This window comes from Schistocerca gregaria, chromosome 8, assembly GCF_023897955.1.
Source record: "Schistocerca gregaria isolate iqSchGreg1 chromosome 8, iqSchGreg1.2, whole genome shotgun sequence".
Lineage (NCBI taxonomy): Eukaryota > Metazoa > Arthropoda > Insecta > Orthoptera > Acrididae > Schistocerca > Schistocerca gregaria.
This window is the reverse complement of record NC_064927.1, coordinates 331,100,195-331,118,078: the sequence shown is the minus strand read 5'-3', so window position 1 is coordinate 331,118,078 and position 17,884 is coordinate 331,100,195. Positions and strand designations below refer to the sequence as shown.

Sequence of the window (17,884 nt, the reverse complement as noted above, 5' to 3'; positions counted from 1 at the left end):
TGACCACAGTTTGTGTCAAGTGAATTTCAATGCATCTGTGAAACCAACCATTCCAATGCCAGTCAATTGGAGAATGGAATATTTTTTATGCACTTTTAAGTAGCAAACACACAGATTTTTTGATTCCCATGAATGGGAACAAGCTCTACAAACATTCTTGGCTTCCTACCATCCTCAACTGAGAGGCAGCATCATCTGCAGAATTGCTTCATGGCCACTGTCACTAAATTTTACTTCATATAGCAGTGTGGCTTCAGTTGCCAGAGTCTGCAGTCATGGGTGTGTGAGTATTTTTGATGAAGACCATACTGGCCAAAAGCTAATTTGTGACAGTCTTTTTGTTGTGCCTATCTGCAACTCAGAACCTCCACTATATGGTGAGTACCAACTTTACTTTCATTAATATTGTTACATTCCATCCTGGATTTTCCCCCATTTGAATTTTACTTCACCAACTGCATCCATCTCAGTGATTAGCTAAGTACTCTTTCACTACTCAGTTTAAAATTAATGGTGTCTTTTTCAGACTGATCAGAGCCCACAGAAGATGGGAATGCAACATTCTCTTTTTGTCATTCAGGTTCCTTCTGGTGTACACAGACAGCACTACAAACAAATTCGTGCATGTTGGCTGTGTGATCCTGCCTCAGACCTCTCATTTCAGATTTGGTGCAACACAGGATCTTACTGCCAATGCCGTTCACACCTCCCTTGGGTTTGGCACCACCAGTGCTGGAGGTGAATCCGATGGAGATCGATGTGGCACTCATCAGGGTCAGGTCAGAATTTCCCAACTGTGATTCTTCACAGCATCAGGGGCGGACCAGAAGCTAAGATGTCATTCACTTCAATAGCACCTTAGCTGCTGGTTGCAGGTGTGCATCCATGCCTTTTTTGAGCCAGTGTTTCCGGATACTCACAAGTTGGATGGCAGGGTGCAGGCAGGGGTGCTGCATTGGCTGTCACTCTAGTGCCTGCCTCCTCAGTGACAGCTATAGCCAAGCTTTCCTCTCCTGTCATTCTGCCCACTACTCAATGATGATGAGGAAGTCTGTGGAGTGGGAAGTAATATTGTCATAGCCCATCTATCCCACACAAGAAGTAGTTATTCTGTGTGCAGAGATTGACACCAGATGTTTTTACTAGAGGTTCTACTGTTGTCCGACAGTGGCAGAACCCCAGGAGTGTCCCAGCTCCCGGCCACATGAGTGCCACACCCCTTGAGCTGAGGTGCCACTGGCACCACAGATCATGTGTTTAAGACGCCCCCAACCACAGCTCTGCCTAGTTGAGTAGCTAAATTCTAGCAGTAGTCAAGTATCATTATAGTAGCAGTCATAACTTTCTTTATGAGTTTAGTGCAACAGAACTGACCTCAAAACTTAACACTGTGGATTGCAAGCCAGCTGTGAGTTGTGAACAGTTAAGATTTTTAACTCCTCCTGGCATTGGCCAAGGAATTGTATAAGAAGTTCAGTGAGGATTCTTGTAGTAAGTTATGTTTTTCACAACATTTCACACAGTGATTCTGTTCTCTCATTCTTTTGATTTCTGCCCCAGAAACCCATCCTGATAGGACACATCATAATTCTGATGATGAAACTTTACTTGCTCACTTTATCCATGACACCAGGGCCATGCAAATATCTCATACATAATGGACTGATGAGGAGCTAACACTGGTCTGAGGGGAGTTTCCACACCACTGGGTGATCAAAGTCTTTATTTCTGTAAGTCTGAAAGCAACATATCAGCAAAACAAACATGACATTAATCACTATAAACATGTTTTGATTCTGGCACGGTTATGTACAGTCTAGCAGAATGCTCAATGACATTAGGACCACATATGTCTCCCTCCTGTTATGGGCTGGCAAACAGCCAACGTTGGTCTGGGCAGACATCTCCACCAGACAGCTCACAGGTTTAAGTCCCCACCTGTGGACTTGACACAGCACAATGGATTAGCCAACTCTAGGCTCTATATCAGCAGCTGAACTTCTGCCTTGTAGGGCAGTGGTTTGTGGCCAGGGCAGTACCACTGCCATCCACCCACATCAGGGTGAACATCCCTCCCAATAGCAGTGGACCTCTATGAGAAGTCAGGCAGATGTTCACACTGCTGGCACTTCTTACTCACAGCTGCATGGGGCATGCAGTGCTGAACGAAGCAAACTTTGTCAGCAAAGCATGACATGGACACCACATGTCCAGCACACCGCCACTGCCTTTTCAGGTGATGGTGCAGCTAGCAGATCACATGCTGGGGGGCACTTGCAGGTGGGGAGGGAGGGAGTGATGTGGCAACACAGCACTTTGCACTTTGATCATTGTAGTACAGTAATGAATAAAGATCTTGTAGCCTAGTTTTCCTAGCCACCACTGGGCACCACCACCATCTCAACACCCTGCTGCTCCTACACCGTAGCACCCTCCTCACTCCAGGTCATGAATTGGGCCAGAAGTATTTCAGTATCACTGGGCCTTGTCCAGCGGCTAGTGTCAGAACACTCAACCTCCATTTAGTATGACTTCTCAACCACAGCCTGTAGTTCCATCACACAGTGAGGTGAATGAGCGGACTATTGGTTTTGTGATTGTTTCTCATATTTTGTGCAGAGAGGATCTGGAATATAATCAGGAGATTGACAGAAATTTGAGGGTTATGTTTATACAGCCAGTGATACCAGCTGATCAGTCTCAGTTCCATGGCAATGCAAAGGAGCGTTATTTACAGCCCATGAGATCAAGTCAGGGTAATTTGCTACGCCATTCTGCACCAAGAAATTTGTGTTAACTGTCATACATACAGGCACATGGATAGTCAAGATGGTTGATGATAAGATGTAAGTGTTGTACTGTGGTAGACGACCTGTTGTGTGTTACTCACTATGTACTGGAGCTTAAAATTTCTCAATGACAGTCTCAGGCAAAGAGTGTCACTGGTTGAAAGGCAGTTCAAGCATTAGTTAATGAAGTAGTGCAATTGATAACAGGTATTACTGACTTGATAAACAAGCTTTTAGCTGGGGACGAACAGTTAGAATCAGCTAAGCAACCTAGTCCTTTACTACATCCAGCCACCACCATTTCAATCACACCTCTCTCTGGAAAGTTGACTGATGATGTAATGTCTTTTCTAGATGACTGGCAATTAAAACGAGAATTGGGGGATGGTTAGAGGATCAGTTACTGCTAGTGATGAAGTTATGACTGGTAGGAGAAGCCTAGATGTATATCAGATGTCCAGAAGGCTAAGTGGTGTGCAAACACTTGACAAAGTGAAACAAGGCGTTCTACAAAGCTACACAAGGCAAAAAAGCATGGTGCTTTTTTTTGCTAATAACTGAGTAGATGAAGAAATATAGAGAGTCAACAGAGAATTTTGCAGACAGGATACATAATGTGACTATGCTAACATGGAGAGAGTGACAAGGCAAATAAAGGATTAGAACTCTGTGGTCAGATTAGTCACAGTGTTTGAAGAAATTGACGGAGCAACAGCAATGTAGGATAAGAGATGCTATGGATATGGTAGGATAGGACATGTGCAGAGGCAATGTTACCAACCTCAGTATAACGGATATGGTGTGTCTGGATACCACCAAAGCGATTGTTGGAATTCCCCAGGGAAACATGAGATGAATAATCATGTGTTAAACACAACAGGAAACCCCAGGCCCACCATATGGAGATATTGGTAAATTCTGATGCAACAAGTTTTGATGTGTGAGTGGAATGTGGCATACTGGGAGTGATGAAGGGTATACAGTGCAAGTTTTTATTGGACACAATGGTACATGTGTTGATAGCAAGTATGGACCTCATGGGTCTGAGGCAACTGATCCCTCCAACTATAAGTTACATGGAGTTGGAGACAGTGATGTGGAGTCTTTGGGTTCAGTAACTGCAGATATTCAGGTTGGGCTGCAGTTTTTTAAGCAATGCAAAGACGTTTGGTCCTGGGTAAGTGAAGGATTAGACTTTCTGATGACATAACATGCCAAAATTGAGCTTAAATGAACGTAGTTGATCTTAGAGGGAAAATGTTCCAGCTAGGGAAGGCTGTCACTAGTGAAGTACTGTCAGAAGGAGCAACAATGTTAAGGGGCAACCCACTTGAACTGCAGTCAACACCACAAAGGATCAATTAACATATTATTGCATCACAAGGTGTTGGAAAGTTGGCCTGTGTAAATGTGGAACTGGAATGGCCAGTTAATGTGTTGTGTTTGGTAGAACCACTTGCATAAAATGATGTATTAGACAAATCATGATGCTTAGTAAGGCAAAGCATTGCAATAGTAGATGGAGTGATAGAGGAGAGCACTAGTCCATGAGGGGCAGCTATGGTAGTTGTGTCAAAATAGTCACCAGATGTTACTAAAAGATGTAGTAGTAGTAGCAGCTTTATTCATCTGTAGATCTCTTTTTACAAGGATACAGGACAGTATTTACAAGTTTAGACCAATTTAAACTAAGTCAGTTCATACAGACATGTTTACAGATTTCTAGTTAGAGACTATCATTAGATTTACTCCTGGTATAAAATACTTTTTTTTTTTTTTTTTTTTACAAATAACTTATTAAATAATGTAATGCCACACTGTTCACTCCACTTCACTCACTACACACACAAACATACACACACTCTGGTGATATCTGGGCCATTTTCTGTACTACAACTTTCCATTTGCTACTCTGAAAAACTGAGTCAGTGTCGCTCTATTATAAGTGAGATGTTGAGCTCAGAAATACGAAGAGGTGTTAGTATTGTGCACTGCATAGCTTGGGGGTAAGTTTTTCTAGAAAAGGAAAAAAGAAGGAAAAAAACATAGTGTGAAGGTGGTAAGAAGAATGTTGGATGTTTTATAATCATTATTATTATTTATTTGTATAACTTTTTTACTTACTCTGTTTTATCTAAATAATCCTTCAATGTATAAAATGTATTGCATAGCAGGTACTTTTGAGCTGCCATTTTAAATAAGTGTATTTTTGCAATTTCTTTTATCTGTTTTGGTAATTTATTGTACAGTTTTGGTAGAAAATGCTGTTTTGAGTTTTATGTTTATTTTTTCTTGGCAAATGTAAGTTGAGTCTAGCTCTTGTTCCATGGTCATGGACAGAACTGTTTGTGCAGTAATTACCGATGTTATTTTTGATGTGTACAACTGACTGGTAAATCCCAAGTGTTTTGAACAGATCTTTACAATGAGCTTGACTACCATTTTTGGATATGATTCTTATGGCTCTTTTCTAGAGTTTGAAAATTGCGATCATATTTTGTGCATCTGTTCCCCAAAAAAGAATGCCACAGCTAACAACAGAGTGTACATATGAATAGAATGTAAGTAAAAGACACTGCATGTTACACACAGATGATAGGATTCTAAAGGCTTAACATGCTGATGACATTCTGTTTGCAAGTACCTTTGTGTGTTCACACCACTTCAACTGAGAATCAATATTCATTCCTAGAAATTTTGCATTTGTTACACAGTCTATAGAGGTGCCATCTACGTTTAATTTAACATTGTCATTTTTTCTCTTCAAACTGAAATTCATTATGTTAATTGTTCAATGTCACTTTATTGCTTATTGACCAGTCATAAACTTCCTTGAGAGCTTCATGTACTTTCTCTGCAAGGAGTTCTCTTGTTTTCCCAGTGACTATAAAATTGCTGTCATCAGCGAATAGAATTTTTTCACCATGAGTAACACTTCTGGGAAAATAATTTATGTATATCATGAATAGTATTGGTCCCAATATGCTAGCTTGCAAGACACCTATATTAATGTATTTTGGTTCTGATAAGTGTTTTACTAGATGTTTGGATCTATTTGAAGTCTATGTTATCTCTACACTTTGTACCCTATCTGCTAGGTATGATCAAAACCAGTCATTAGCTACCACTCTTATTCCTAATGCTTCTAATTCATTTAATAGACCCTTGTGGTCAACTGTGTCAAAGGCCTTAGAAAGATCCAAAAATATGCCCGTGACACACTCATCTTTGTCAAGAGCATCAAGTACAACCTTTGTGAATTCTACTATAGCTGACTACGAATTTTTGACACTTTGGAAACCCAACTGTGATTCGCTTAAAATGTTGTATTTATTCAGGTAATTCATTAATCTGTTTTTGATAATTGCTTCTATTATTTTTGAGAATGGTGACAGCAGGGAAATGGGCCCGTAATTTTCTACATCTTCAGCATCACCTGTCTTAAGCAAAGGTACAACTCTTGCCTGTTTTAACTGCTCTGGAAATATACCTGATGCGAAGGATTCATTTATTATATTTGGTATGGGGCCTTGTATAATCTCTATGCATTGCATCAGGACACACATTGATACTTCATCTAAGACTATTGACTTTATTTTCTAGTTTTTGAACAGTTTGATTGACTTCATTCTCTGTGGTTGGAAGTAACATCATTGTATTTAGTGCAACTTTATTTACAAGTGTTATATTAGGGGCGTTTGAAAAGCCCATGCAAAAATAAAAACTACTTACATGCTTGAGGTAAACCTTTTTTATCTTTAAACATAGTCTCCTTTTAGACTTATACACTTCGTCCAACACTGTTCTAATTTGCTGATCCCTTCCGAATAATAGGAATTGTCCAAGTCTGCAAAATAGCTATTAGTTGCTGCAATCACCTACTTGTTTGAATAAAATCTTTGTCCCGCCAGCCATTTCTTCACATTGGGGAACAAATAGTAGTCCAACGGAGTGAAGTCTGGAGAATATGGGGGTTGTGAAATGAGTTGGAATCCTATTTCCATTAATTTTGTGACCACAACTTCTGAGGTGTGTGCTGGTGCATTGTCGTGATGGAAAAGGACTTTTTTGCGGTCCAATTGCTGGCGTTTTTCTTGCAGCTCGGTTTTCAAGCCATCCAATAATGATGAATGATATTCACCTGTAATAGTTTTACCCTTTTCCAGGTAGTCAATGAGGATTATCCCTTGAAAATCCCAAAAGACAGTCACTATAACCTTTCTGGCCGAAGGAATGGTCTTCACCTTTTTTTGGTGCAGATTCTCCCTTAGTAACCCATTGTTTAGATTATTATTTGGTCTCAGGAGTATAGTAATGTACACATGTTTCATCAACAGTGAGAAAATGACACTTAAAGTCTGCAGATTCTTCCTGAACAGCTGCAAACCATCCTTGCAACACTTCACATGATTCCATTTTTGATCAAGCGTGAGCAATCGTGGAACCCATCTTGTGGATAGCTTTCTCATGTCCTAATGTTTATGCTAAATATTATGTACCCATTCATTAAAGACGCCCACAGCACTAGCAACCTCATGCACCTTAACTCTTCTGACATCCATCATCATATCATAGATTTTATCAATGATTTCTGGAGTCGTAACCTCCACAGGGTGTCCGGAAAGTTCAGCTTCACTTGTGTCCATATGGCCGCTCCAAAACTTTTGAAACCACTTTAAACTGTTCTAATCAAAGCTGCAGAGCTACTGTAACGTTTAGCAAGCTTCTCTTTAGTCTCCTGAGGCGTTTTGCCTTTCATAAAGTAATGTTTAATTACCACACGAAATTCTTTTTCATCCATTTTTGGCAGTCACTCGACTTCTTTGATTCACACGAATGCCAAACACAAAAAAATAGAGCAATATGGCTGAAACTTGGTGTGTGTGTTCTTTCCAAAGATGCTACTAACTAAACATGACCTCGATATGAGCCGATGGTGCCATCTCTCAGACTTTGCATGGACTTTTCAAATGTCCCTCATGTTTCTTTGGGGGAATTTTTGCTGTAACTTCTCCGTAATACTTGAAAAATGCTCATATACATAGTTTGCTAAGTGTTTTGGATAATTTATTACCTTATCCCCCTCCCTTAGCAGTATGTTATTCTGTCTTTCTTTGCCTCTCCTTGTTTCCTTTTTTATAGCATCGCAGACAGCTTTGCTTTTATTCTCTGCATTATATATTATTTTGTCATTAAATGACTTTTTTGCAGCAATCAGCACCTTCGTATAGATCTTTCCTTATCTAAGAGAGAAATTTAAGAATTCTGGATCATTGCAACTCTTTTTCATGGAACTGAGGTATTTAAGTGTTTGGAGTGTTGTTATCCATCTGTTTTTGTGAGACATTGATACAGACATGCATATTTTTGGAAATGCCTTTTCAAAGTCCAGTTTAAATAATGTGGAGAATTTAGAGAATTTCATATTCACATTGGTTTCCTTATACACTTCATCCCAGCTTTGTTTTGCAAGTTCCTTTGAAAAATCTTTTATTTTGATTTCTGATAGATGTCGTTTGTAGGCTTGTAGTTTAGGGAATGACTCGATGCCTGATTTTACTGTTGTTATTTGACAGAGACGGTCTGATAGTCTGAGATCTTTTTCAGATACATCACATTTTTCTTTGTCCATACTTGTGACCACATGGTCAAATACTGATGCAGTCATTGTAGTAACCCTTGTTGCACTATTGGCCAATAGGGACATACCAAAACTTTGAAGGATATTTATGAAGTTGATGCTGGATTCATTTATGATAGTAGTGTTGATGTTAATGTCCCCACAAAGAATTTTGTTGACCTTTGTACTTGAAACTTTATCTAGAACTTCTGTTAATTTATTGAAAAAAGTGTCTACTCTACCACTGGAAGACCTATCCACACATAAAATGATTAATTTCTTGGTGATATCAAGCCATATTAAATGAATATCTGATATCTCAAAGTGTTTGCTTCACTTGCTGTACTGAGGTCATGTCTTGATTTGAACTGTGCTCCTTTTCTGATATAAATGCACGATCCTCCTCTCCTTGAAGGAGTTCTGCAGTAAGAGTTTGCCCTTCCATAAGATGATAACACTACATGTTGGATTTCTGTCTCTCTACACCAGTGTTCAGTAACACAAATTACTGCGCAGTTCAAAGACTGAAGCTCAAATTCTAATAGTTGTATTTTATTTTTTATTGATTGGATGTTTTGGTGGAGGATTGTTAAGTCTGTGAAATGCCCCATGTTACTCTTTCCAATTGTTTATTTTCCTTTGTGACATATGGTTTGAGTGATTTTTGGAGTGTTAAAATCTGTCTTGTGAGTTATTGTTCAGTATTTTTTGAAATTCTGGAGATATTCTTTAGGCAGGGGAACCTGTTGTCTGGATTTGTCCTAAAATACTTACTTTTCCTACCCATGACAACAGGTATTTGACCATGTGTGGCCTGAGATCCACCCTCTACACTTTCATGAATCAACTGTACCAATCTTCCCTTCTCAGTCCCGTTTAGGTGTAGGCCATGCCTAGTAAAACCCCATCTGTTGACAGTCCCAACAGGCACCAAAGAAACATGAGCAAAGTTGGCTGCCCTTAGAGCCATCCCTAACCCCACATTGATTTGCCTCACAGTGCCATCAACGTGTGGCCAATCATGACGCTGGAACAGCTTAACAAGGTGTATGTTGGTGACATGAGTAAGGGAAGCTATCTCATCCAAGTCACCACTATGTCATATGCCCCATCCCTGTCCAAACTGTTTCCCACCCCACCCACAATTACTACATGGTCCTCTTTTGTAAAGTCCTTACATAAAGACCCTAAGTTCTCTATCACATGACTTAGCCCCGCATTTGGCTTGAAGATATTGGTGGCCTGGTATGCTGCCCCTAAACTTTCCTGTATCTGAAGGCCTACACCTCACCCATGGCTACTACCTAGCAGCAGCACTTTCTTCTTGCTAACACTTTGTACACTCCTAGGCTTCTTGGTGTCGATTGAAATGTGCTGCACATTTTCTGCTCCTTGTTCTACCTGAGGCTCTTCTCCACTTAACTCTGGCAGTGGTGGATACCTGTTTTTGGTGTTGATGATAACTGTCAGATCGCATTCTTTTTCTTTCTATCCTCCTACCAGCTGCCAGTTCCCAACCACCCTCCTCCGCCCTATCTCCCTTGATCCTTATCAGTTCCTTCCTTGCTTCCTCCAACTGTCCCTGAAGGGCACAGATTTTCCTTCCCTGTTTCCAAATAAAAATGTTCTTGTTGCATACTCTGCAGTGCCAGGAGAGAGCCTCTTCTGTTCTCCCAACATTCTCCCCATTCTACTTAAACCTAACTAACCTAAGGACATCACACACGTCCATGGCCGAGGCAGGATTTGAACCTGTTACCATCGTGATCGTGCGGTGCCAGACTGTAGCGCCTAGAACCGCTCGGTCACTCCGGCCGGCTGGCAACAAATCCTTCTATTCACTAACCTGTAACAGCTCTCACATTTCTCACTCATGGTCAGTTTCGAGAGAACAATTAAGTTTAAAGAATGTTTTAAATTTGGAAAGGATGCGAATTTGGCTGCCATGAGTCAGGTTGTTGTTGTTTTTGTACTGATTTAGAGATACAATGACAGAAGAATGAATTAGTAATTTCCTTGCTTTTAAAAAATTTATTTATCAAATGTGTATGGTCAGGTTTTTAAACGTTTATAACTTGGAAAATTTAGGCCTAGATCTTGTCTATCTACTAGTAAACAATATGAAATGTGTTAGTTAAATACCATTTAGAAACATTTAATTACACTTTTATTGTGACAATAGACACTGATGAAACTAGTATAGATTTTGCTGTGAGTTCAGACATCTTAACAGTAAAATCGTAACTGATGTGCAACCAAAAACGAACACCACTGAGACTACTGATAAATTAGGGCAATGAAAGTGCTTCTCTTCCAAGGGTTTGAGAAGTGGGTACCATCAGATAAAGGTATTCCAAAGACTGTCCAAAAACTGCATTCTTGGTCCCCTGGGCCACTGTGCACAGCTATCAAAGTAACTCAAAGCCATCATCAATGAGCCCCTCTCCCCAATGTTCACACTATACAGCAGTTCTCCCGCATATTTTTCTGGATTAGCACTTTAGTGGAGTTTAATAGCACTTCAGAAGCTAATTATCTTTCCACAATGGGTATTATTCTAATCTATTATCAGTATTACAGTTTTTTCGGTTTTGGTAAGGCCACTGCTGTGGGTATCAAATGAGCATCAGAGTGACAACGAAATACTTCCAGATAATATGTAAACCCATTTTGTTATTGTTTAAATAGTAACACTGAAATTCAGTCTTACAGGGACACTGGATATGATAGCAATCATTTCAACTTATAAATGATGTTCTAAATTAGCAGCTTTCTGTAAATTATAGGAGAAAATTCAAATCAGTGTATGTTTGATCCACTAAATAAACAAAATATCATAATATAACCTTGGTGGTTTTAGTTATTTAGGCATTAGGCCATGGTCTAAGATATGTTTCTGTGATTAACATTTAGTGCAGAAACATGCCTTAGAACATAGCCTAATATCCAAACAACTAAAGTCACCAGTAATGTAAATTCCAGCATGAGAGCCTGCATCATATCATAATATAAATTTTCTCTGGTTATTACACTTCATTAAGTCATTCATCAACAGTGTTCAGACATGTTGTTAGCATTTTGTACAGCAACTTTAAGGTGAGATACCTGTCATAGCAGTCCCCATTTGTTCCAATAGGTACATCAAATTCAACCTCATCATAAGCATCATATGGCTGTGTCTTGCGTAGGTCCCACTTAATCCCAGATCCTCTTAGCATCACTCCACTACAACATAAAATCATGAATGTAGTAAAGTATTTAATTGTAGTTGAGAACTTCATATGATTTCAGTTTTGAAAATACATTAAAATTCCAGTGACCTGAAGCCATAATTAAGAGCATCTTCAGCTGAAACTACCCCAATATCTTTAGTTCTTTTTATCCATATGCGATTAGTTGTAATAACATCTTCAACTTCATCCAGACGCTCTGAAAATTTGCTAACAAATTCATATATATCATCCAAAAGACCAAAAGGGATGTCCTGAAACAAAGTAGCTGTTACACAGTTAACAATCATAACTATTCAAGAATATTTCTTTCTGTGAATATATTTATTTATATTGTAAATAAAACAGAAAGAAACTTCCACATGGGAAAAATATATTAAAAACAAAGATTCCAAGACTTACCAAGCGGGAAAGCGCCGGCAGACAGGCACATGAACAAAACACACAAACACACACACAGAATTACGAGCTTTCGCAACTGGCAGTTGCTTCGTCAGGAAGGAAGGAAGGAGAGGGAAAAATGAAAGGATGTGGGTTTTAAGGGAGAGGGTAAGGAGTCATTCCAATCCCGTGAGCGGAAAGACTTCCCTTAGGGGAAAAAAAGGACAGGTGTACACTCGCACACACACACATATCCATCCGCACATACACAGACCATGTGTATGTGCGGATGGATATGTGTGTGTGTGCGAGTGTACACCTGTCCTTTTTTTCCCCTAAGGGAAGTCTTTCCGCTCCCGGGATTGGAATGACTCCTTACCCTCTCCCTTAAAACCTACATCCTTTCATTTTTCCCTCTCCTTCCTTCCTTCCTGACGAAGCAACTGCCAGTTGCGAAAGCTCGTAATTCTGTGTGTGTGTTTGTGTGTTTTGTTCATGTGCCTGTCTGCCGGCACTTTCCCACTTGGTAAGTCTTGGAATCTTTGTTTTTAATATATTTATTTATATTTTTACATGACTCAATGGCTGTCTGACATACTTGTACTGTATTCCTTAAATCATCCACCCATTCTCCCAGTTTGCTAAGTATTTATATAGTCTCACACAAGACATAACAGCAACTCCACACAATATGTTACTTTAACAAGAAAGATGTAGAAACTAACCTGATGGACTCCACCAGGTCGAATGTAAGCAGCATGCAATCTTGCCCCTGATACTCTTTCGTAAAATTCCATCATCTTTTCTCTCTCTTCAAAGAGCCAGAAGAGTGGTGTCATTGCTCCAACATCAAGCATGTGGGAAGCTGTGGCTACAATATGATTCAGGAGGCGAGTTATCTCTGCAAAAAGAACTAGAAGTACCAACAAATAAAATTTATCAATATGGCCCACAAAAAATTATCAATTTAACAAAAATATAAAATTAACATTATTTGTTAAAAACAAGTACACAATTTTAAGCTGCTTATCTTACTGTTTGACATTATCTGCCTGTATTAACAGTGTGTTTCCATAATGATGATACAAACTTTCAAGGATGACAGAGAAGGGCATGTGTATTAGTTTGTGATTTGTAATTTTGGCCTAGAAATGACTAAGTCAAAAGTTATAAGTGAAACAGAAAATTTCAAATTTTTCTTGGTCTACTCATAATGATAAAAATTCATGTAAAGATATTTTTTTAGTACCTTTATTTGTCGATGTAACTTACACAGGATGCTATAATCACAACAGTTGTCCCTCAACATCAATGAAGGCATAATATCACTGCACAAAGTTATGTCATACATGTTAGAACAACACCAACATTGTTTAAATGATGTCACAGAGAGCAAGACTTCTTCGTAGGAGCTCATGGCATGTGTCTCATACAGAAGACTTGACACACAACTCTACACACAGGGATTAAGTGGAGTCAAATTAGGTGAGTAAGTTGCCAATAAAACAGTTCCACTTGGCCAATTTCCCTTAACTATTTGGAATAATCTTGGAAATATTTTGTGTTGTATGTCTGCTATGTGGCTTGATACAATGTCAGCTTCCACACAGTATCCATTTTTTGCCCATACATGAAAATCATATAGGCCTATGCTAATTCTGTTATCATGAACATCATCATGTTTTGGGGTGGTTGACTGTACACTTCAACTTGTTAACACATCTTGCAGTCTTACATATCTTTGCACAAAGACTGGACAATTCAGAGTATATGCAATGCATTTCTGCATATGCACCTGCATCTTTACTCTGCAGATCACTGCCATTTACATGGTAGAGGGTACATCCCACTATACCAGTTATTAGGATTTTTCCTTGTGCATTCATGTATGGAGTGCGGAAAGGATGATTGTTTAAACACCACACTTTGTGCTGTAATTAAACTAATCTTGTTGTCACAATCCCTACTTGGATGATATGCAGAGTACTGTAGTTTATTCCCAGAGTTATCACTTAAAGTTGGCTTTTGAAACTTTGTGAGTAGGCTCTTTCTGAATAGTTTCTCTCTCTTTCCTCAACAGTCTGCCAAGCCAGTTCTTTAATCACCTTTGTAACACTCTGCTGCAGGTCAAACAAAATCTGTGACCATTGGTGCTGCACTTCTCTGTATGTGTTCAGTATCCCCCTGTTAGTGCTATGTGGGACAGGCCCCACACACCTGAGCTATATTCTAGAATCTATTGCACAAGTGATTTATAAACAGTCTTCTTTGTAGACTGATTACATCCTCCTTGTATTCTACCAATAAACCAAAGTCTGCTATCTACTTTACCCACAACTGAGCCTATGTGATCATTCCACCTCATGTCCCTACTAAGTGTTACACTCAAGTATTTGTGTGAGTTTACAGTTTCCAAATCCAACTATCTGATATTATATTCATAGGACACTATGCTTTTTCATATTCTGAAGTACACAGTTTTACATTTCTGAACATTTAAAGCAAGTTTCCAATCTTTGCCCCATTTTGATAACTTATCATTATAGACAAGTGCATCACATGTGAGAAGTCTGGGATGATTAATATTAATATAAAACATGAACAGCAATATCAAAACATGCTTCTGTGGGGCACACCAGAAGTTACTTCTAGATAATATTTTGATGACTCTTCCCATCTAAGATAATATGCTGTGTCCTCCCTACCAAAAAATCCTTAATCCACACACAAATTTTGCTTGATATCCCACAAGATCGTACTTTTGATAATAAGCATAGATGTGATACTGAGTCAAATGCTTTTTTGGAAATCAAGAAATACTGTGTCTACATGACTGCTTTTATCAAAAGATTTCCATTATGTCATGTGAGAAAACTGAAAGTTGGGTTACACATAGTCAATGTTTTTTGGAATCCATGCTGGTTGACATGGTGGAGATCATTCTGTTTGAAATATCTCATTGTGTTTGTAGTTGAGAATACATTCTAAGATTCTTCAACAAATTTATGTCAAGTGTACTGGACAATAGTTTTGTGGTTCACTTCTATCTAGTTTTGTGGTTCACTTCTATCACCCTTCTTGTAAGTTGTTGTAACCTGTGCTTTCTCCCAATAATTGGGCATAGGCGTTTTTCCCCCTATCCCCACCCTTCATGAAGTACATCAGCTTGTTGGTCAGGCTTGCCTACCCTGCAATGTTGGGTAGCTACACTAACATATAGATGTATTACACTGCACAACCAACAAGTAGTAGATTCTACTGTTGTTGTTGTTGTGGTCTTCAGTCCTGAGACTGGTTTGATGCAGCTCTCCATGCTACTCTATTCCTGTGCAAACTTCTTCATCTCCCAGTACCTACTGCAACCTACATCCTTCTGAATCTGCTTAGTGTATTCATCTCTTGGTCTCCCTCTACGATTTTTACCAACCACGCTGCCCTCCAATGCTAAATTTGTGATCCCTTGATGCCTCAAAACATGTCCTACCAACCGATCCCTTCTTCTAGTCAAGTTGTGCCACAAACTTCTCTTCTCCCCAATCCCATTCAATACCTCCTCATTAGTTACGTGATCTATCCACCTTATCTTCACCATTCTTCTGTAGCACCACTTTTTGAAAGCTTCTATTCTCTTCTTGTCCAAACTAGTTATCGTCCATGTTTCACTTCCATACATGGCTACACTCCATACAAATACTTTCAGAAAAGACTTCCTGACACTTAAATCTATACTCGATGTTAACAAATTTCTCTTCTTCAGAAACGCTTTCCTTGCCATTGCCAGTCTACATTTTATATCCTCTCTACTTCGACCATCATCAGTTATTTTGTTCCCCAAATAGCAAAACTCCTTTACTACTTTAAGTGTCTCATTTCCTAATCTCATTCCCTCAGCATCACCCAACTTAGTCCGACTACATTCCATTATCCTTGTTTTGCTTTTGTTGACGTTCATCTAATACCCTCCTTTCAAGACACTGTCCATTCCGTTCAACTGCTCTTCCAAGTCCTTTGCTGTCTCTGACAGAATTACAATGTCATCGGCAAACCTCAAATTGTTTATTTCTTCTCCATGGATTTTAATACCTACTCTGAATTTTTCTTTTGTTTCCTTTATTGTTTGCTCAACATACAGATTGAATAACATCGGGGAGAGGCTACAACCCTGTCTTACGCCCTTCCTGACCACTACTTCCCTCTCATGTCCCTCGACTCTTATAACTGCCATCTGGTTTCTGTACAAATTGTAAATAGCCTTTCGCTCCCTGTATTTTACCTCTGCCACCTTTAGAATTTGAAAGAGAGTATTCCAGTCAATATTGTCGAAAGCTTTCTCTAAGTCTACAAATGCTATAAACGTAGGTTTGCCTTTCCTTATTCTTTCTTCTAAGATAAGTCATAAGGTCAGTATTGCCTCATGCGTTCCAGTATTTCTACAGAATCCAAACTGATCTTCCCCGAGGTTGGCTTTTATTAGTTTTTCCATTCGCCTGTAAAGAATTTGTGTTAGTATTTTACAGCTGTGGCTTATTAAACTGATTGTTTGGTAATTTTCACATCTGTCAACACCTGCTTTCTTTGGGATTTCGCCTGTTTCATACATCTTGCTCACCAGATGGTAGAGTTTTGTCAGGACTGGTTCTCCAAAGGGGGTCAGTAGTTCCAATGGAATGTTGTCTACTCCTGGGGCCTTGTTTCGACTCAGGTCTTTTGGTGCTCTGTCAAACTCTTCACCCAGTATCATATCTCCCATTTCATCTTCGTCTACATCCTCTTCCATTTCCATAATATTGTCCTCAAATACATCGCCTTTATATAGACCCTCTATATACTCCTTCCACCTTTCTGCTTTCCTTTCTTTGCTTAGAACTGGGTTTCCATATGAGCTCTTGATGTTCATACAAGTGGTTCTCTTATCTCCAAAGGTCTCTTTAATTTTCCTGTAGGCAGTATCTATCTTACCCCTCGTGAGATAAGCCTCTACATCCTTACATTTGTCCTCTAGCCATCCCTGCTTAGCCATTTTGCACTTCCTGTTGATCTCATTTTTGAGACGTTTGTATTCCTTTTTGCCTGCTTCATTTACTGCATTTTTATATTTTCTCCTTTCATCAATTAAATTCAATATTTCTTCTGTTACCCAAGGATTTCTACTAGCCCTCGTGTTTTTACGTACTTGATTCTCTGTTGCCTTCACTACTTCCTCCCTCAAAGCTACCCATTCTTCCTCTACTGTATTTCTTTCCCCCATTCCTGTCAATTGTTCCCTTATGCTCTCCCTGAAACTCTGTACAACCTCTGGTTCTTTCAGTTTATCAAGGTCCCATCTCCTTAAATTCCCACCTTTTTGTAGTTTCTTCAGTTTTAATCTACAGGTCATAACCAATAGATTGTGGTTAGAGTCCACATCTGCCCCTGGAAATGTCTTACAATTTAAAACCTGGTTCCTAAATCTCTGTCTTACCACTGGTTTATGAAATGGCATTTTCCATCCTTAAGATCATATTGCAGTCTTTGTCCTGCTCTGTCATACCATTATATAATCTATCTGATACATTTTAGTATCTCCAGGGTTCTTCCATGTATACAGCCTTCTTTTATGATTCTACTAGCAGAGTTGATTTGGTACCTTTTAATTGTCATTTTCACAGCATGACCCTTTATCTCATATTGCTACAGTTGTCATTCCTGAAAGTATTTATTATAGTCAAAAAACACCCTGTACAGCCCACCCAAATGAACAGAAGTAGTTCTGAAATTTGCTGTAAGAAGTTGGGATGGTTAACCACTGCTCAGTTGGATCAGTAAAGCATATGGAAGCTGTTGTTAAATCTCTTGCCCCATATGTGCTATCTCAGGCATTCAGA

At 39.1% G+C, this 17,884-nt stretch overlaps 1 protein-coding gene across 2 annotated transcripts in view; it reads right to left on the bottom strand.

Moving 5' to 3' along the window:
* Window positions 1–17,884, bottom strand: part of LOC126284099 (NADH-ubiquinone oxidoreductase 49 kDa subunit-like) — a 165,302-nt gene that overhangs the window by 12,132 nt on the left and 135,286 nt on the right. For both annotated transcript variants that reach the window (XM_049982749.1, XM_049982750.1), the window contains 3 exons: window positions 12,746–12,933; window positions 11,730–11,893; window positions 11,515–11,634 (listed from right to left, as the gene is read on the bottom strand). In XM_049982749.1, the coding sequence (XP_049838706.1) occupies window positions 11,515–11,634; window positions 11,730–11,893; window positions 12,746–12,933 (472 nt within the window). The remainder of the gene's footprint in view (window positions 1–11,514; window positions 11,635–11,729; window positions 11,894–12,745; window positions 12,934–17,884) is intronic.